Here is a 21408-nt window from a genome sequence, read left to right as displayed (position 1 = left end):
GCAATGTTAACTTTGTTGGAGAGAGAGAAAACAGAGACTGCATGGTGATGCAGCATTTAACGTCACTGCCTTGCAGCTCCAGGAACTTGGTCTTGGTTCTCACCTTGAGTGTACCACTCGACAGAACCAGTTTTTCTTCTACATCCTGAAGAAATGCTGGCAGGTTAATTGGCTGCAATAAATTACCGCTTCGTATAACCAAGTGGTGAAAAAACTGATTAGCGAATTGATGGATATGCAAGATAGAATAAGTTGTAGGGCTGCAGGGAAATTGGGCTGAGTGGGACTGCTCACCAGGGAGTCAGTAGGGACCAGAATGGCCTCCATCTGTGTCAGAAAAAGACAACATTTTGCATACAGTAGCTTTCAAACCATAACAAAGCAATAACCACTCAAAGTGTAAATTTTACAATTGCAAGTAAAAGTTTTAAAACAGTTATTCAAATCCTGCAACATCAAGATTTTTTTAAATGCCCTTCTTCCGTATGAATGAGTTACTCCAGCCTAAAAGAAAGATAAAACTTACATTATTAAGGCATCTTTCCTGACCTCGGCATCTCTGGTGCTGAAATGTAGGAGCCAATCTGCACATAAGCTCCCATGAACCAGGTGATAATAACAAGATTCATTTATTTTTTATTGGTGTTTATCAAGGGATAATTTTGGAACGGTCACTAGGGAGAATGTCCCTATCTTTCTTCAGCTTCGTGCCATGGGATCTTTTAAATCTGCCTTAAAAAATAGACAAGATATCCTCTGAAATAAAACACCTTCCAAATCCACATCATTAGGATCAGCACTGCACCGGAGTAGTCATCAATTTTTGTATTCCATCTGGAAGGGGATTTGAAACACACAACCTGCTATCCGAGTGACCTGTACATCTCAATCTCCCACGTAGCTGCATTGCTTCACCCAAATCATCCTTCCTTTGTATTCAACTTCAGGCCATTGCATTGTTATTCATTGTTACGTCCAATGTGCTTCTAAAGGGCATGTCCCACTTACGTGTCCTTGGCAATTCGCGACGTAGCGTTGAGGCGCACGGGCATTGTATGGCCTCGCGGGGCTGGTCCCACTGAGAAGCGCGAAGGGGTATGGAGTTGTGCAGGGCTCCGAAATTTTTGTAGCGAACGAAATCTTCGCGCGACAAAGGCCTGACGCGTAACTGACGGCCAAAGTGGGACAGGACCAAGAACCTGGTGCGACGCAACGTCTCACCTCCAACAGCAGCAGAAGCAGGCAAACGATCGTCGAACTCTGCCTGGGGCTCACGGCCGTTGCGGTCCGGAACCGCCCCCACTTCTACTCCCAGAGCAGGGCCAAGAAAATTGAAGATGGACGCAAAATGCAGGAGTAACTCAGCGGGACCAGCAGCATCTCTGGAGAGAAGCAATGGGTGACGTTTCGGGTCAAGACCCTTCTTTTCAGACTGAAGGGTCTCGACACGAAACGTTATCAATTGCTTCTCTCCAGAGATGCTGCCGGTCCAGCTGAGTTACTCCAGCTTTGTGTCCATCTTCAAATGACGTCGCGCGCTCCAGACGGCTGTGCGTACGCATGAAATCGCGCCTGACCTTTGCGGGACTGTCGCGACTCAACGTGACCACGAGGTCGCGTAATTTGCATGCCAAGGACACGTAAGTGGGACAGGCCCTTAAAGCTACAGCAAGTAACAAATTCATTGTTTAGAGTTAACAGGGTATTTAATCCAGGCCCAATCCTACTTTCATTCATTTGCAGCGTAAATCACAACATAATAGCCAGGAAATCGGAGAGATATTTCTAACCTCCATGACTTAAAATATAAAATTAGAACTTAGGAAAATTTAAGTAGCACACAACACAAATTATCTTGCATTTTTAACAATGTTTAATGTAAGTTTAGCACCACACCCATGTTGTAGATTTTTCCTTCAAGGGTCATCCTTAAAAGGAAAACATTGTGCGAAGAACAAGTGATTAAACATAAACTTTTATTTAGAACATGGTTTCATTTATTGAAGGCAAAGCTGATTCCAGCAATTGCTGCACAAGTTCTTACACAAAAAAGACATGAACACAAAAGCTCAGAACAGAAATGTTTTTTCCAAGGGCCCTATAATCTTTCTTGCAGTGCTCCTGTTCCCCAGAAATGTAATTTATTCTGAACAGCATACATGCATGCAGGTTGTGAATTCATGCCCTGGCACTTCTGCTGACCTTCTGGGACTCGTCAGCTCAGTGAGTACACCCAAGGGCAAGGTGATTCAGTACCAGAATTGCTTTAGATTTAGGTGACCAGAGCAGAATGGTGGAATGTTTCAGTGGGTTGACTGTGGAGCTATACCTTTCACTGGCACAAAGTACTGTTGGATTACATTTTTTGTGTTAAGAAAAATAGGGTGTGGAGATTGCCTTAGTTGTTTTAGGTCTTCATACGGTGAAGAAGTTGTTAAATATCATTTCTCAAAAAAAAAACAATTCCTTTTCTATACCTCTCTTTTCTAGTGTTGCACATCTTACCAACTTGACCTAACCCGCACCTGAGCACTGTACCTCTACCCCCACAAGCATGAGATATTGATTTTGAACAGCTCTCAGTAACTCAGACAATGTAACTCTTCAATTGCAAAATACCAGAAAACATTTGTTTTCCTGCAATTACATCAGCTTTTGCCATTAGGAATTCAACTGAAATCGTTTCTACTGCAAGTACTTTTTCCATTGCTGAAGAATGATTTTAACAGACATTTTCACGCGAGTCTGCTTACAATACATTCAGATCTTTCCACAAAGCTCAATAAAAGGACAAATGTTTGTTACATTCAAGAGCCTGAAACCTACTGATAAGATGACCACAGTGTATAACCCATGCTTTTCATATATTTTCTCTTTTAAATTGTATATGGGAGTAGCAGGTGGCCACATGCAGTAACAAACACCCACAAGTACGTGGCCCACTTACTCACTCACTCACATACCTGCTTTGTGCCCCGTTTTGCTGAACCAGCAGCATTGCTGGACCCTTTTTCCACTTTGAAAGACACTGCCAAATCAGGAATAAAAATTACCATCAGACAGAAGCTGACAAAAGCTGTTTTTATCTAATAATTAAAAGAAGCCAGAACTAGAACTAAATAGATAAATTAACCCCTTTCAAGGTTGGTATGCTATAGTAAAATTTATAGCTACTGTTATGATCAAAAACCACTAATTTAAAATCCTTAGCAATGACTGCTTTTTTTTTGTTTTAAGCAGAGCTCTCTGCTGTACGTCTTACCAACATGTTAGCTAGGATTGCTACAGAACAGTATCACAAGTATTTAATATTGTAATTACTACTGCAGCTATTACATTAACAACTAGTTTTTTCCTTTTAAAAAATCTATCAGCTAAAGGTGCAGTGATGTGAAGCTGCTTTCAAACACACAGACCTTTGCTTGTCTGAAAAGTTGCCTTCATATAAATTTACTAACAGAATGCCTCCACATCCTTATGTAATAGGTTTGAGGAAAGCTGACGAATGGGCCAGTGTCACTACATTTAGAGATTACAAGCACACCTGTTCCTTAACAGAGCTGAAAATGATCACTCTCAAAAACCAAGATGAAAGAGGATTAAAAAAACTTAACCACATCCTCACTAGCAGAGCATTCATTAGCTGATTCTCCTCGTATTTTGTTTAACACTACTTCAATCCACTTGGGATTTCTTCCCATTTCACCTCCTTTCATTACCCAACCATATTAGAGATGTTCAAATTAGAGAAGAACATAGGACATCTTTCAGTAGAATCAAGTGGTTAGGAGATAACTGAGTGAGGCGACTGATGGACCATCCTCTGGAAGTGACAGGAAGCATGTAATGTTCTTTTTTTGTTTTTTCCTCAGCAGCAGCTTTGTGCAGACGCAGCACTGGTGGAGTGCTTACACCCTCTCTACAGCAAGAAAACACAGAGAAGAGAGGGCTGCCACCTGCAGGGGACCGTGGGTTGTAATGCAAACCCAACATGCCTTGAGTTGTGTAACCTGGATTCACCGGTCATGCCATTGTGCCTCTCAGTGTGGTGGGTTCATTGTGCCGAGTCCTCGCTGTTGCTTTTGTTTCTGCTGCATTAGCAGCTGCTCCAATGCAGAGGGTCCAGGATGCATCATTGAACTTGACCAGATTGACTGAAGAGGAGGGGAAGAAAGAAAAAATCTGCACATTATGGTAATTCAACAGCCTTTAAAGAAAAGATCTTCAGTATGGACATGGACAATGCACAGATAAATCTTACCCCTAAAATCATAATTTCACTTTCTTGTGACAAACCTGAGACTATTGTCTGTGCTTTCAACTAATCTTATACCTCAAAATTTGTCAAGATGGGAGGGTCAATAATGATTCTTCATAGTATCATCATAACTAATCTCTGTATTAGCATTTATCCTTACTTGAAAGTAATACAAAAAAATAATGATATATGATTTTAACACTCACTATTAGCAAAGCATTCAAAGTATTCACATTAATTTGCAAGTACAATATTTGCTCCAAATTAACACTTCTGCTGGGAATAGTCTTAGTTCCAAATATTTAACAACTAAATATCATTTTAATGAAATATTTATATAACAGTGCAAGTTAATATTGAAATGTAGTCAAGCTTGAAAGAGTTCAGAGAAGATTTACCAGGATGTTGCCAGGACCTTAAGGACTGAGCTATTGGGAGAGATTGAGCAGGCTAGGGCTTTATTCCTCGCAGCACAGGAGGAGGGATGATCTTTATTGAGGTGCACAAATTCATGAGGGGAATAGATTGTGTAAACACACAGAATCTTTTGCCCAGAGTAGAGGAAGTGAGAAACAGAGGACATGGGTTTAAGGTGAGGAGGGGAAAGATTTAATGGGAATCCGAGGGATAACTTTTTTTTTCACACAAAGGGTGGTGGGTGTATGGAACAAGCTGCCAGAGACGTAGTTGAGGCAGGTACTATCGCAACTTTTAAGAAACTTTCAGATAAGTACATGGCTACGGTAGGTCTGGTTCCACGCTGTATGGCTCTGAATATTAAGCCACAACATCTCTACTGACTCTCTCCAACACTGATGGTTTATCGTAGGATTCTAAATCAGAATTTTTTAAATTAGAATATTTAAGAAATGGTCCACATTCTCATAAACATTATCACACAGAAGCAGACTATTTGAAACCATTTATGTGTTTAGCTTAACTGCAATGCAATATTTTAAAATACATTGAGCTGTAGGAACTGTCACCAAGGCCACATCAGTGAACAATTGAAAGTCAACATCTTGGATGTGTGATTAGAATTCCACCCAGGCTAAATACACGAACAGATAGCATACTTCCCTCAAAGGACATTACTGAATTTGAAGTTTTAGGATAAACTAATTGGTCAGTGTTGTATTTCCAAATTCTAATGAAAAAGCTGAACTGAATTTCTCAGCCACAAAGAGATTTGATATCATTCCCTCAATTGGCCAAGTAGCATCTACTATATAATTGCATTAACATTTTTAAAAACTTTAAAATATGTCCTATAAAATTATCAAAATAACATTTAATTAGATAAAGGAGAAGATCATCTGGATTAGTGTGCTTCGCTGAGGAATAAATATTAGTTGTGATACTTTACTCACAATTACTTTTATGAAAAGACAAGGTTTTGGGTTAGAAAGAGTAGCAAATTCATTGTCACTGGACATCCAAAGCAAAATTGTACCATGGTTTCCTGACCTAGTACTAAGAGGAATGAATGGATTTTAGTGGGGAATTACTTTGTATCAAGTTGTTATAGGTTCAATCCATAGAATAAGAAACACAACTTAAACTTTCTGCTTTCAAGGTGAATTCTGTCTCACATATAAAAGACAGACTCCTTTACAACCCCAATTTTTATTGCACATGTTTTTAAAAGCTTGCCAAGTCATTTACAGTGCGACTTTCAACCAACCAACTAGAATTTTGGTTGCCATTTACAATAATAAAAGTTATCAACTCATTCAGCTTGCACCGAGTAAAATCTTTTCTCTTTCCTATCCCTGTCATAGCATTGCGATGGTTTTCACCTTTGCACCAAGTCTAGGAGGGAGAACCTTTTTTTCTAAGCTACAAACAGCTAATGCTGCCACTGATCACCAAATCTGGCTGTACTAGATCACGTGCCATCAGGACACATTTCCTGGTCAACTCTGCCAATGTTTAGCATCATGCAGGAAAAACATTCAGAGCCATTTGATGTGATGCACCTCAGCCTGGCATGGCAACTGTTTTGCTTTTGACTGCCTGAACCTGCAGAAAGTGGTCTACAAAGCCAGTCCAACACAGGCTTGTCAACATCCTTCCATCAAGTCCATCTATATGGTGTGTTGCATCAGGAAGGCTGCAACCCTGGTCATTCCCTTTGCTCTTATATCTTCTCCAAGAAAATACAGAAGCATGAAAGCTGGAACATCTGGACTTAATAACAGCTACTTCCCCAACGAATCACTCCCTTTCCAAAGGTGCTGCAATGTACTCTCAATAAAAACCTCATTCTGATAGTCCTTTCTTACACTTTTTTTTGCACCACAGTAAACCCTTGCAAGAACGGATCATGGTGGGGGAGGGGGGTAAAGAGTAATGTCTATTGCTGATCATCCGCTATAACCAATTGAGGGAGACAAAACGTGAAGTTGGGGGGGGGGGGGGGGGGGGAGGAGGGGGTTAAACAAGAGGGAATTCACGGGCCATCCCAGGCCCCACACGCTGAGATGACCCCTGTACTCATTCCACCACCATGCTGCTCGCTCTCTCCGCTTTCGTAACCAGAAGTATGCAACTGCTCACTCGGAAACTGGCGGAACTGGGGGGGGGGGGGGGGGGGGGGGGGGGGAGGTTTGGTGCAACAGGAGCCTCGGTCCACTATAACTGAAATTCACTACATATAGGTCTATCATTGCAAGGGTTTACTGTACTTCAGATTGCATACAATCTTTGCATCATTCCGCTGTTTTGCATTTGTCACTGTATTGCTGTGCTTATTGTATTTATTGCTTTCACCGTGATCTTCATGCTAACTATAAATTGCATTGCATGCTTGTTTTTATGGCAATAAACTAATCTGAATCTCAATTCTTAGCAAGAACCACAAGGCAGTTTCTAGGGGATGTGTCTATTCATAATCTCAAACTGGAAATATGAAACAATCAGTAGAAAATCGTTCAGATTCAGTATGTTTGTCAAACATTTGTTTGAATACTTTGTGCATATTTTGTTTTATTCCATGTTCCTTCGAGTTTTAATCCTTGTCATGTGCCGCATCTGCTAATTAATGTAGGATCAATTTACTGTTTTCATGTCACTATCCTCAGTATCCCTACATCAAAACACATTTGAAAATCTAGAAATAGACTCGCTCCTGTTTGTTGTCCAGTGCTGCATTCTGGAAATGGGGATCTGGACGTTGTGAGCTCCCACCAACTTATCACAAACCCTTTCATGAGTTTTGAGAATATCTGCTTAGTAAATGATCTATTTCCATCTGTTTCCAACCACATATCAACATGAATCAGCAGAACAGGGGAGCCAAGGGAAGAAATCAGGGCGGCGCGGTGGTGCAGCGATAGAGTTGCTGCCTTACAGATTTGAATTCTGTCTTTACTTTGTGTACTAGTCATGTCTCTACTATTTATTTAATTCCCCTTACATGTTTTTCCTCTACCTGCTAAATTTTTGTACGGTGTCCTTGAGACTCTTGAAAGGCGCCAATAAATAAAATTTATTATTATTATTATTACAGTGCCGGAGCTCCAGGTTCGATCCCGACTATGAGTGCAAGGAGATTGTACGCTCTCCCCATTATCGCGTGGGTTTTCTCAGAGATCTTCGGTCACCTCCCACACTCCAAAGAAGTCCAGGTTTGTAGGTTAATTGGCTTGGTATACGTGTAAATTGTCCCTAGTGTGTATAGGCAAGATAGGAAGGAACTGCAGATGCTGGTTTAAACTGAAAATGGACACAAAAAGCTGGAATGACTCAGCAGGATAGTGTTAAAGTGCGGGGATCGCTGGTCGGTACGGGCTTGGTGGGCCAAAGGGCCCGTTTCTGCGTTGTATCTCTAAAACTAAAATAGGAACTGGGCAGTGACAGGGATGTAGAAATCTATGAAACATCATACCTTGAAACTGTCCATGAGCAGTGTGGACGAGTCATCCAGTGTGGTGTCTGGGGCAGCCCACGTGTTGTTCGGAGTATTGACCTGATGCCAGGTGATGTCCGAAGACGAGGATGCAGCAGGCAGATAGTCCAGGCCAAATCCACTCATTACTACAGTTTTTTATTTTCCCCCAAAAGAAAAACAGATTGTTTTTAATGCACATTTTTAAAAAAGGTTGAAACAAGTTCAGTTAGTTTTCATGATTTTAATTTATCTCATTACAAAAACTAGAGCATTTTTCTGTGGCTGAAGATATAATCACTGTTTTCAGTATTGCTATAGTCCACGAAAACATTTTACTTTTGCTGAATTTTTTTTTTAAGTGGTGAAAACAGAATTACCCTTCTTTCCAAAAAAATTATTTTTTTCTACATTTGGTCATTTCAAAATGATTTTGTTCTGTAGGGCATCCTTTTTCTGAAAACACTGAGCCTGACATAGGATACAAGTTAGCTATATTCATCACCTGAATGATTTCACCATTTCTCACTTCATGGATCAAAAAGATACGAATGTTATGGAAAGCAGATCATGAATGCCGGATGTACACAAAGATACTAAAGTGTTGCAGATACCTTACAACAATTATTCCCTTAAAGTTAAACTTGTAAACATGAAACAGAAACAAATACTCTACCTGGCTTGTCCGTACGTTTCATGTTCCACCGATCAGTCAGTCTTCTCTCACCGTTGTCAGGTGTTCCAATCGGTCCAAAGCCAGCAAATGAGTTTTGGTTGTGAGTTGGTGGAGAACTTGGCAAGCTGCTGGGATTAGAGGAGTGGGGAGACTGGCTTGCTGGTGTCGAGTGGTCTATTATTTGAAGCGCATGGGAAGGAGGAAAAACATTTGAAGTGAGGTCCTTTACTTCGGTACAAGTTCAATTAAGGAAATGCCTGTCATCCCCTCAACTTAGCCTAGCGATCTATTGATTTGAATCAGATCTCACTGGTGAAAGGAGTTTGCATTTTGCCGCCAATATGGAGACATGCAAAGGGCACATCAGTTAACACAAATCATAGAAGAGTACAACATAGAAACGGGCTCTTTGGCCCACAATATCCACACCGAACATGCGCCAATCTCTTCTGCAGGCACATGATCAATATCCCTCCGTTCCCTGCATCTCCAAGTGCCTACCTAAAATCCCCACAAGCATCAATATATCTGCCTCCACCACCACCCATGGCAGCATGTTCCAGGCACCCACCATAGCGTTAAAAAAACTTGTCCCACACATCTTCTTTAAACGTTATCCCTCTCACCTTAAAGCTAAGCCCTTTAGTCTTTGACTTTTCCACCCTGGGAAAATCTTTATATATTCCTCTCAGGTCTCCCTTCAACCGTTGATGCTCCGAACAAAACAATTCAAGTTTGTACAGCATCTTTATTGCTGATACCCTCTACTCCAGGCAGCATCGTGGTAAACCTATTCTGCACCCTCTATAAAGCCTGTACATCGTTCCTGCAACGGAACGACCTGAACTGCACACAATACTGCAAATGAGGTTTAACCAAAGTCCTATAAAGCTGCAGCACGACTTCTTGACCCTGACGTATGAAGACAAGCATACTATTCACCTTCTTTACCACTCTATCTATTGGTGGTGCCACTTTATGGAAACTGTGGACTTGGACCCCAAGATCCTTCTGTACATCAATGCTGTTCAGGGTTTTGCTGTTAACTATATACACGTTCCCCCTTACATTCAACCTTTAATGTGCAACACCTCATACTTGGATTAAACCTCCATCAGCTATTTCTTGACCATTTCTGTAGCTAATCTATATCCAACTGTATACTTTGACAACCTTCCTTGCTGTCCGTAACTCCATTTTGGTATTGTTTTCACACTTACTAACCAACCCATTTCATTTCCAAGTCGCGTGTGCTTATATAAAATGTTTGGAAATACGTTTACATGCTACATGAAATAATCCTAAGCACATCTGTATTCTGAAAAATTAAATTCATATTGAAAACTGTACAGCTATACAGTACCATAAAAGAACATTTTCAGTAATTGTTATTTTTTTATTAGCAAAGACTAAATTAAAAAAAACACTAACCAGAGCTGGCAGGAAGTGATGGGGACCAAGGGTTTCCATCAAATAATGAGTAACAGGAGGTCTCATGGAATGCTTGTGGGAGTGCATTCTCTGATTTGCCACTTGGTGCCAGATTCTTGCCATAAACCTCACTGAAAATGCTGTTATTCTGAGAGTTCTCCTGAAACAAAAAAAGCATGAAAAACTGATGGACCTACATAGAAGCTAAATTGTCTTTCCAATGGTATGTTTGAGAACCACCACAAGATTTGTTCTTATTTAGTTTAAACAAAGCATTATTCAGAACAATAGACACAAAATGCTGGAGTAACCCAGCGGGACAGGCAGCCTATCTGGAGAGAAGGAATGGCCAATGTTTCGAGTAGAGACCCTTTTTCAGAATAGAGTCAGACTAGAGCTCCCCTGACTCTTGTCTGAAGGGTCTCGACCCGAAGCGTCACTCATTCCTTCTCTCCATAGGTGCTGCCTGTCCCACTGAGTTACTCCAGCATTTTGTGTCTATCTTCAGTTGAAACCAACATCTGTAGTTCCTTCCTACACATTCAGAATAATCCATTGGAATACATGACATGATTTGTCTGCACCCTTTTCCACAATGATTACTCCAGAAACTTACTGGTTATTCCACTTCTAGTCTGTGCTCCAGGATAAAGAGACATAAATAATACCAATAAACAATACATCACAACCCCATTAGAACATTTGGCCACTGTAAAGTGCCGTTGGCTTCTAGAGAGCGGATGAGAAAGTGGGAGAACGTGGAACTAGTGTAAACAGGTGATTGATGGTCGGCATGGACTCGTTGGGCTGAAGAGCCCATTTGACACGGGGTTAATAATCACCCTTTTTAAAAATAAAATGGTCAGTATAACGCATCAGCGACCATATGAAATGGCTTAGGGAAGCACAAGTACTGAAGGGCTTAAAACAACGTGCACTTTAGTTGCTTGTCATAATATTTAGACCTTCCAAAGCATACAGATTTTCAAAGCACTTTTTTGTTGTTGTATTTCTTTTGTCACTGATCTGCCTGACCTGCTGAGGAGTCCCTGATTGGAATAAGTTTTTAATGCACACTTTCTGGCGGCAAATTTAACATTCAATTTGCAAACAGCAAGATCTCAAAGGTCAAATGGAATTAATGTTGAGCTATTTTTTTTGTCATTGATGAGGGATACACAGTGAGATTCAGAGGTATAGAGAGATACAGCATGGTAACATGTCCTTTGGTCCATCAAATCTGACCAACCCATTTGCACTAATCCTGTATTAATCCTATTTTTTATTCTCCCCACATTCACAGACATTAAAAGTATTTCCTTGATTTCCAGGGTGTCTTTTTTTTGTCAACTCACCAAGACTAAGTGACAATAGCAAAAACCAGAGTAAACAAGTTGGATACTGAACAATACATGTTGAACAAAGTCTGCATCTTACAGGGCAGGTAATCTGTTAAAGTTGAAGTACTGTATCAGTGAAACGCACCTCATGTAAGAAACATAGAATTTGCCTGGTACAATCAGATTTTTACTCTTCTAGAAATTGACGCAAATGTCTTCAGTGACTTATCTAAACAATACCATAATACCTGGATGATTACTTCATTGGCGTCTTAAGTAATATAACAAAATATAAAGTATAATTAAGTGTTGTTAGTAGTTGTTCCTCTGTGTGTTCAGGTAACAATGCTAATAACACCAAAAAACATTTGTTAGTCATACGGTGTGGAAAAAGACCATTCGGCCTACCTTGCCCACACCAACCAACCAACCAACATTAGTCCCACCTGCCTGGGTTCGGCCTATATCCCTTTAAACCTATCCTATTCTGCCTAAATGGTTCTTAATTGTTGTACCTGAACATATGTCTTTTAAATGCTGTTATATTACCTGCTTCAACTACCTCCTCCGACAGCTCGTTCCATACACCTACCACCCTTTGTGTAAAAACGTTGCCCCTCAGGCTCAAATCTATCCCCCCCTCACCATAAACCTATGTTCTAGATTCCCATATGCTAGGTAAAAGACACTGCATTTACCCTATCTATTCCTCTCATGATCTTGTACATTCTTCTATGAGAACACCCCTCACCCTCCTGCGCTCCAAGGAATAAAGTCCTAACCTGCTCAACCTCTCCCTATAGCTCAGGCCCTCGAGACCAAGCAACATCCTTGTTATCTTTTCTGCACCCTTGCCATCTTAACACCATCTTTCCTATAACATTTAGGTATAACATGGTAACCAAATCTGAACACAATACTCTAAATGTGGTCTCACCAATGTTTTGTGAGATCCTAACATGACATCCCAATTTCTATACTCTGAGTGATGAAGGCCAATGTGCCGAGAGCCTTTTTGTGATTCCACTTTCAAGTAACTATGTACCTACACTCCTAGGTCGCTCTGCTCTACAAAACTCCTCAGAGCCCTACCATTCATTGTTAATTTATAGAAATAGGATTTATTTTACTAAACATACCTGATTAAGTGGAAAAGGTGGCAAGGACAATAAGGATGAAGAGGTAATCAGCTCAGAGGGTCTCTCCAGCCGAGAACGATTTGGCATCTACATGAATAGAAAGGAAAAGTCATTACAAAAATCAAAAGCAATTTTATAGTGTCTACTGCTTAACAATGAATTACACCAATAAATTTGAAAGAACTCATAATACAATTATTCATTTACTGGAAGTTTTCTGTGGCTCACATATGTGGTCATCCTAGGCACAGCCCTCTCCACATGGAAAGTATCTATAGGAGGCACTTCCTCAAGGAGGTGGCATCTATCATCAAGGATCCCCACTATCTGGGCCACACCTTTTTCTCAATGCTACCATCAGGCAGGAGATACGTAAGTTTGAAGTCCTACACCACCAATTTCAAGAACGTTCCTACAAGCATCAAGTTCCTGAACTGGCCAGCACAACTGTAATCTTACCTCAGCAACAGAACACCACAGCCCACCTCTCGCACTACCATGGACTGGTTTCTTTTTTATTGCATTTTTGCACTATTGCCTTGTTATTTGCAGTCGTTTTCTTTTCACTGTCTTGTCAAATTTGTGAAATCTAGGCAAGATGAATGTTTTTGTGTGTAGTCTGAATCTACTGCTGCTGCAAGCAAGATCTATGTGCAGAGGAACAGGAAATGGGCGAGGCATTAAATGACGATTTCTCATCTATATTTACTGTGGAGAAACACATGAATGTGATGTAATTTAGGGAATGCCAAATAGAGATGTCTTGAAGAAAGCCCGCATTGCAGAATAATAGGTACTGAAGATTTTACTCCATATCATGGTGGACAAATCCTTGGGATCTGATCAGGTGTATTCTAGGATACGGTAGAAAGCTAGCGAAGAAATTGCAGAACCCCTAGCAGTGATGTGTATCAATGATGGCCGCAGGTGATGTGCCAGAAGACTGGAGGGTGGCCAATGTTGTGCCACTATCTATGAAAGGTTGCCAGGAAAACACAATGAACTATAGATCAGAGAGCCTAACATCAGTGTGGTAGGCAAGTTACCAGAAGAGATTTGGAGAGATATGATCTATAGGTATTTTAAAAGTCAAGATTAGACTGCGGATAATCAACATGTCAAGGACTACATTTGATACATCGCATCTCAGTAGTAATTAACTGAAATAAGTGTGAAGATGTGCAAATTAAATTAATTCTCGTGGAATTTTTGAAAATTAAACCACACCATTTTTTCAGCTCTCATTACTCGATGCCTGCACATATTACGCAGCTTCACAATATGGAAAATTCTGATCCAGCGTGTTTTTCCATGAACACAACATCCCCTCATCCTCCAAAATGCACGCGTATCCTGCGAGGAATTCCTTGCTTAAATTTTATAATGTCAGCCGACTGCTGTGGAAGCCATGAAATAGCACGGTGATTTGTAACTAACCTGAACTATGTTTAGGAACTATTTATAAAACAATTATACAACCATATTCATGCAACTTATGCAACCCCAAAAAATGTTTTACATTAGCCAAATGAAAAAACAAATTAGTAGCCACTCTATTTAAAACTTGCTTAATTATTCAGAAAGATACAATGGGTCACATACGTACAATACAGCAGTGACTACACTTTAGCAGCACTTCATTTAGTTGGAAGTGCTTTTTGAAAGGCTATTCACACGGAGACAAATTTTCTATTTCCCCTTTTTTAAAGACCGAACAATGAGAAATGCATGCAGAATGTATACTTTGGATATTTGGCAAAATTCAGTATATGCCATTAAAAAAGGCAATTGAAAATATGGCATTCAAATCTCTCCATTGCAGTTTCAGAAAACAGTTGCAAGATGCCAATGAAACTTGCACAATGCCAGAATGGTAGCCCGAGTAATTGTGACCTCCAAACTTCAAAAATGCTTTATGTACAAGTGGTCAACTCGTTTCATACTACTGAGTATCGGCTAAGTTCAAGGATAGAAGTACAATTTAATAAAATCACGTCAATTGAATATATACAAAAACAAACCTAGAGATTAGGAGCAAGAATAAACCACTCAGTCCCTCCAGCCTTTCTCTGTCATTTAATAATTCACAACAGATCTAATTGCAAACTCAAATAGACATTTCCATTCACCAACGATAATCTTTCATTTTGTAAGAAGGAACTGTGGATGCTGGTTTACACTGAAGATAAACACCAAATGCTGGAGTAACTCAGCAGGACAGGCAGCATCCCTGGAGTCTGAAGAAGGGTCTAAAGCCGAAATGTCACCCATTTCTTCTCTCCAGAGATGCTGCATGTTCTGCTGAGTTACTCCAAAAACCTTTCATTGCCTTGCTTAGCACATATCCATCTACCTCTATCTGAAAAATATTCTCAAACTCTGCTGATACTACCATTTAGACTTTAGTTACAGTGCTAAAAAAGGCGCTTCGGCCGATATAGTCTGTGCAGACCAGCGATCAACCCATACACGAACATCTATATACACTAGGGACAATTCACAATTTTACCAAAGCCAATTAACCTACAAATCTGTATGTCTTTGTAGTGTGGGAGGAAACTGGAGCACCCAGAGGAAAGCCTATGCGGTCATAGAGAGAATGTACACTTTGTACCGACAACACCCATAGTCAGGATCAAACCAAAGTCTCTGCTGCAACTCTACCACTGCACCACTGTGCCAACCTTGATGTTGTCTTTATTTTAAATTGCCATCGCTTACTTTTAAATAGCATCCCAAAGACGTGCCAGTTTGTAAGTTCATTGGCCTCTTTAAATTGAGCTTAATGTGTCGGGAGTGGATGAGAAAGTGGGATAATAGAGAACTCTTGTGAACAAACGGGAACTGGATTGTGTGTTGGGACCCTTCGTGAGATTCTTGCTTGAGATTCCAGAATCTACATTCTCATGTGTCTCTGTTCTAACACAAATGCTCTTTTCACAATTTAGTTTTCAACTTCTATTTGTGTGAACCATATCTCCTCTGATCTTCACACTTATTTTTTTCCAATTACACAATCAAATCAGTTACTCCTATTTTGTGTGACTAGGAAGTTATAAACACTCATTCGCTTTAGTTTTAGGCAGGCATCTGCTAAACGTTGATTGTTGCATTGGTGGTACATTTAAAAATGAATTAGCAGAGGTAAAAAAGGGAAAGCAAGAAATAAAGACAAACACTCAACCTACTTTGATCAATTCTAAAATGTACAAACATCAACAGAATTTTTGCCAAACATGGCAATGCTTATTCTGTCAACTGAACAATTAGGCTTACTCAGAAAAAATGATAAAGATGACACTATAATGAACAGTCACATTTTCCCATCTCCCCCCAACCCTGGATTAACTTAATTGATTTTTTAACCTACAACCAGAACATTTTGATTGCAGTTATTTATATCTTAATCCAACAAGGCAATAGTGCACTTAATTTGGCAGTGTCAAATTTCCAGAATTCCAGGAGAAAACTATCCTATTTTAAGGTAGCTTGCAAGTAATTGGAGTACAAGGGGATACTTTTTATCAAGTTTCTTTTATAGTTAGCTAGAATTGTACAACCACATTTTCTGTCCAATCAGCAATAGTGGACATGACAACATGTCTAGGAGCATGGTGCTGAACTTAAGAGTCAAAGCAGAAGGCATTTTACTGAATAAACAGATCATGAGGCTGTGTACAATAGCAATCAATTCCCAACCCATTTCCTCTGACATGCACCTGTACATCAAGCAACCACATAGTAGTCCGCTACTACCTCAGTGTTTACCGGCATCTCCATTGGTACTCAACCTCAACAAACCCTTTACTATATGTCCCCATCCATTCTATGGCAGCGCAAGCACAATCTATGCTTCTGTGAAGCAGTAAGTCTTCTACATGCACAAGTAACCGCTCAGCAAAATAACTGCAAATGGATAGTTCCCCACTAGAAGGCAAGAAACAAACTGTATGTACTGAGAAATTATTGGTATCTTTGAGCTTGAGTTGGGTACCAAAGAAACAATTAAACTAGGGAAACACTTTAAAATAGTCACTGAAACTCAATACCATAGAACTTGATAAGACAAAGGACTTGCAAATAGTTTAGAAAATGCTGATAGTAAGTACTTCCTATTTCTCAAAACATAGCTTAATCGTCGAGTCTGGTCAAATGGCACAATCCAACAGAACTGAACTACAAGTGCTTGATTTGGGTCAGATATTTTTTTTAATTCCTCAGGTTCAAATGTTCTATTGTGTTAAAGGACGTTTTTCAGGAAGCCTGGGCACCCTCTTTGGACCCAACAAACGGCGTATTAATACGGGGAAAAACAAAATTGCAAATACTGGAATCTGAATTAGTTAACATTTCAGGCCAAATACCCTTCTTCAGACAGATAAATATTTCAGCAATTTAGTCATTAACATACTAAAGTTGATAGCTCACATCCACAGATAGGGGCCAGGAGTAGTATGGGGCTGTGCTGTGCATGCATGCAGCTTGCCAACCTCACCATTTTTAATGTCCCATCATAATACGCAAGCAGTCACCAACAAAGCAGTTAATTTTACAACATCAAATACAACATTTCTTCTAAACTTTCTCCGTAATCACAACTTGTCCACAAAACATTACAAGATGTAATTTTACCTGCAGCCACATCTTGTGGTCCATTAACTAACAAGGTTGATTAACTATCTTATCACTGAACTTGACCTCGAGATGAAACAAACTGAGGGAATTAACGAGTTCCTTATTTTAAAGTATAAATGGAGTAAAGCAGAATACTGCAGAATGCAAGGCATAAATTTGATATCTCATATGTAGTAATACAATTTAAAAGCTTACATTGTCACACCTGATTTGAGGCCTAGATAATTTCAATGTATTTCTAGTGCTAAATAAAAACAGAGAAGTGGAAGAATCTAAATCTGAAAGCAAACCAAAAACACTTTAACACAAATATACATCTTTTGAAAAGGTGAATAGAGTGGTTACAATATATGGAGGATTTGTTTAGATGGAATAGGGGAATAAAAGGATATTGGAATACATTGTAGATTACACTGCACATTAGCAAGGCCATTATAAAAACAAACCATGATTTATTTTTAGTGGGGCAGAATTGAAAAGTAGGCAAGGGGTGCTAAACCTGTATCAAACCTTGGTTTAGAGTACAGCATACAGTTCATCTCTTAATCTCCATTTTTTTTAAATGTACTGATGAAGGTTCAGAGATGAGACTAGAAATGAAATTGTATAGAGTTCAAGAAAAGATGAACAGACTGGCTCTATCTTCTCTTGAGAAAAGGCAGCTGAAAGCTTCTGAATTTTTAGAGGCCTATAATGGGCATTGATACAGTGGATACAAAGATAATGTTTCACCTTATGTCTAGATTACAAAATAATCACCAAGAAATGCGAAATTAGATTTTGGAGAAACTTCAGCAAAGAATGAGGAGAATGTCACAGGGAGGGGTTGCGGTGAGCATCAAAGTGAAGGGTTACGCCAATAGTATTATTGGAAGACATTTGGGAGAGGCTCTAAAGGAGCATAAATATTGTCATATTTGTAGACAATTTGGCCAAATCCTGTACAATCATCTGGAAGCAAAATAATGGAATCCAAAGTAGCATTTATTCTATACCAAAAGCAACATTTTCATAAATAGTGAAAATGTACATACTTTTCAATTTTGTAACCAGGATACATCATAATGGATAAGACTTGATAAAATGTCAGGCGTTACAATGACCTATTGTACTGACAAACAATTATGAACTATTCTTTCAAATTCAGATTTTCCCATCTGCTATGTTAATGCACCTTGCCATTTTCAGTCATCACAAATTCTCTTGCTCAATTCTCATGATTGGTATTTAATATTTGTACAACATGAGTAATCATATTTTAATGTCCAACCAATCTCCAATGGCAATGCCCATAGTGTTAAATAATGGGTTATATCATGGCAAATCAATTTATATTTCTCATATAGAGATATTACAGCTAGTAATTCAGCGCCTGAGATCAATGGAAATTTCAAATAAATTCAAAGCAAAAATTTCAAGTACATTATCGATAACAGCAACATTTCTGAGAAGTGTGCAGCATTTACAACTGAATAGCTATTTAGTCTAGAATAAATATGTGAATCAGAATAAGGTTTTACTTTCTTAATAAGAAAACAGGTAAATTCTACCCCAAAAATGAAATATTTTGTGCAACTTTATTAAACAATTATCAAGGGAAACCATTAGAGTGCGAGAAGCCATTTGTCCATGTTTCCAGTGAAACTAAAGATGAAAAGACAACAGATGCAGAGATATGGGTGAGGGAGGACAAAGGAAGAAGAACAAAAATAAAAGGGAGAAAAAGGGAAGCAGAGGCTGGTGGTGCTGATGGCAATAGTAATATAAAAGGCATTTACTGGCAAATCACTATCATAGATTTCCTGTCGGCTTAACGGTCACCAATAAAAACCAATTAAGCTATACATCAAATAAAGCCTTCAGCATAAAAACAAATTGCTAGAGGAACTCAATTGTGCAGACAACATTTGTGGAACCAAACAGACCGATGAAAAAGAGTCCCTCCAGCAGTTTGTTTTTTGCTTCAGATTCCAGCATCTGCCGTTTCTTGCGTCTCCGGGCCTTCAGAACAGATGGAATGGCACAATAAAAAATTGCTACGCAGAAGCCAGAAAGTTTTTGTCATAACACTTGTTCTGTAATGCACACATTACACCAATTTACATCCCAACAATATTTCAGAAAAGGGATATTGAATTCTACTTCCTGGAATTTGTGTTGCCCCCCTTTCACAAGTACATGTCTCAGCATCTGTTTTCATAATATTTATCTAATTGTTCTTCATCCTTTTACAATAGACAATAGACGCAGGACTAGGCCATTCGGCCCTTCGAGCCATTCAATATGATCATGGCTGATCATCTCCAATCAGTACCCCGTTCCTGTCTTCTCCCCATATCCCCTGATTCCGCTATTTTTAAGAGCCCTATCTCTCTTGCTCTCTTGAAAGCATCCAGAGAACCTGTCTCCACCTGAGGCATAGAATTCCACAGACTCACCACTCTCTTTGAGAAAAAATGTTTCCTCGTCTCCGTTCTAACCAATCTCTATGTATTATTCTATGTACACTTGCCATCCTGTCCAGCTAGTCCTCTTTTTTGACTCTTATACTTTATTCCTTCCCTCGAGATCCATCATCAGGCCTTTTTTGTAAACTAATAAATCTAACAGTTTAATGTTCACATCAAATTTGTTTGTGATGTTAATCCTAAAAGATGCACAGCTGCAAATAAATGTGTAAGTATTTGGAGGATTAAAATAAATCAAATTGTTATATGTCACTTGAGTGGAATAATTATTTAAATAAAAAAACGCAGGTGGCAGAATAAAGTAATTTACTGTCATTGCAGCTTTGAATAACTACAATACCAATAACTTAAAAGCACTTATCAAGAACAGAAATGTAAGACAGAAAGCAGAAGATCAAAGAAGTACATACAAAGAAACTACGCCCCGAAGAACTGCCAAGAGGGCCAGCCAAGGCCTGGTAGAAATCATGGGGTTTGGAAAAAGCCAGCTCTTCCTCCTCCTCAAAGTCAGCAATACTTTTTAACAAATCAGGAGGCAACAGAGGTGAGCTCTTGGCATCCTATAGTCAGAAGAAGAACAGAGGAAGAAAGCATACTCAGAGAGAGGAATCAAAAATAAACAAAGTTTCAGATCAGGTCTTAGATGTGAAAAAACTGAAAATGTGTTAATTAACAAAAAGGTCTCTGCCAAAGTGTAAGAGTCTAATCATCATAATTTATTCAATAAGTTCATTTGAAGGAAATAAAGTGTTTAGAAGCAGAGGCCCAAGTTTAACATGTAATAAAACTAGGTAAGTGTTTAAATATTATAAATCACAGAATTTCCAAATGGATTGCTGAAGCCCATCCTTATTGTATAGTAAAAAACAATGAAATATATAGTCTTTTTAGATACACATAAACAATTTAATTTTGATGAATTTTACCTCTTACAGTTTTTAAGTCACCTGCTATTCTAGCTCGTAGCCTCAATTTGCAATAATCTTATACAATTCCACATGTAAATAATTATGATTTTATAATTAAGTAATATTAATAGCCATGAAATACTTTAAATAGAGTTGGTGCAGGCATAAGACCCAAACCAATGAACAGGATTAGTTAGTGTAATGTATTAGTGATTAGAAACAATTAAAAATTGAAATGCACAAACTGAAAATGTAACAAGATTTACTGATTGCTGAACATTAACGGCAATTGCGCAACATAGATCAGAGAATAGAACAGATATGGAATGAGCTGAAGATAAGCAAGGAAGCTGTTTGAAGATTCCTCTACATTACAAAATGGTCTTGATCATCTGCGATTCTGTATCAATTCATTTGTAAGATATTTATCATGTTTTGTTTTAACTGCATTTATTAGCCATCTCTAACTACCACTGACGATGAGCCACCTTCTTAAGTTGACTAACTCTTTGGGGGGGGGGGGTGAAGGACGGGACGGTCCAACATTGCTCTTAAGACCCAGGATTTACAACCAATGTCAAAGATATGGTGATTCCAAGTGAAAACTGCGCAATTTGGAGTGGAACTTTGCAGGCAGTCCATTTTGTTGCATCTGTCCCTATTT

The 21408-nt window shown here is 39.1% G+C and overlaps 1 protein-coding gene across 5 annotated transcripts in view; it reads right to left on the bottom strand.

Annotated features, from left to right (window-relative positions):
• Window positions 1–1850: 1850 nt before the first annotated feature.
• Window positions 1851–21408, bottom strand: part of smg7 (SMG7 nonsense mediated mRNA decay factor) — a 106541-nt gene continuing 86983 nt past the window's right edge. For 3 of the 5 annotated variants that reach the window (XM_033028196.1, XM_033028197.1, XM_033028198.1), the window contains 6 exons: window positions 20247–20396; window positions 12734–12820; window positions 10255–10414; window positions 8824–8997; window positions 8148–8296; window positions 1851–4154 (listed from right to left, as the gene is read on the bottom strand). In XM_033028196.1, coding sequence (XP_032884087.1) covers window positions 4041–4154; window positions 8148–8296; window positions 8824–8997; window positions 10255–10414; window positions 12734–12820; window positions 20247–20396 — 834 coding nt within the window. In that variant the 3' untranslated portion in view covers window positions 1851–4040. The remainder of the gene's footprint in view (window positions 4155–8147; window positions 8297–8823; window positions 8998–10254; window positions 10415–12733; window positions 12821–20246; window positions 20397–21408) is intronic. The other 2 variants (XM_033028200.1, XM_033028199.1) reach the window with 1 other exon arrangement.

The sequence above is a fragment of the Amblyraja radiata genome, chromosome 10 (genome assembly GCF_010909765.2).
Source record: "Amblyraja radiata isolate CabotCenter1 chromosome 10, sAmbRad1.1.pri, whole genome shotgun sequence".
In the NCBI taxonomy this organism is placed as follows: domain Eukaryota; kingdom Metazoa; phylum Chordata; class Chondrichthyes; order Rajiformes; family Rajidae; genus Amblyraja; species Amblyraja radiata.
This window is presented reverse-complemented; position numbering and strand designations above follow the sequence as displayed.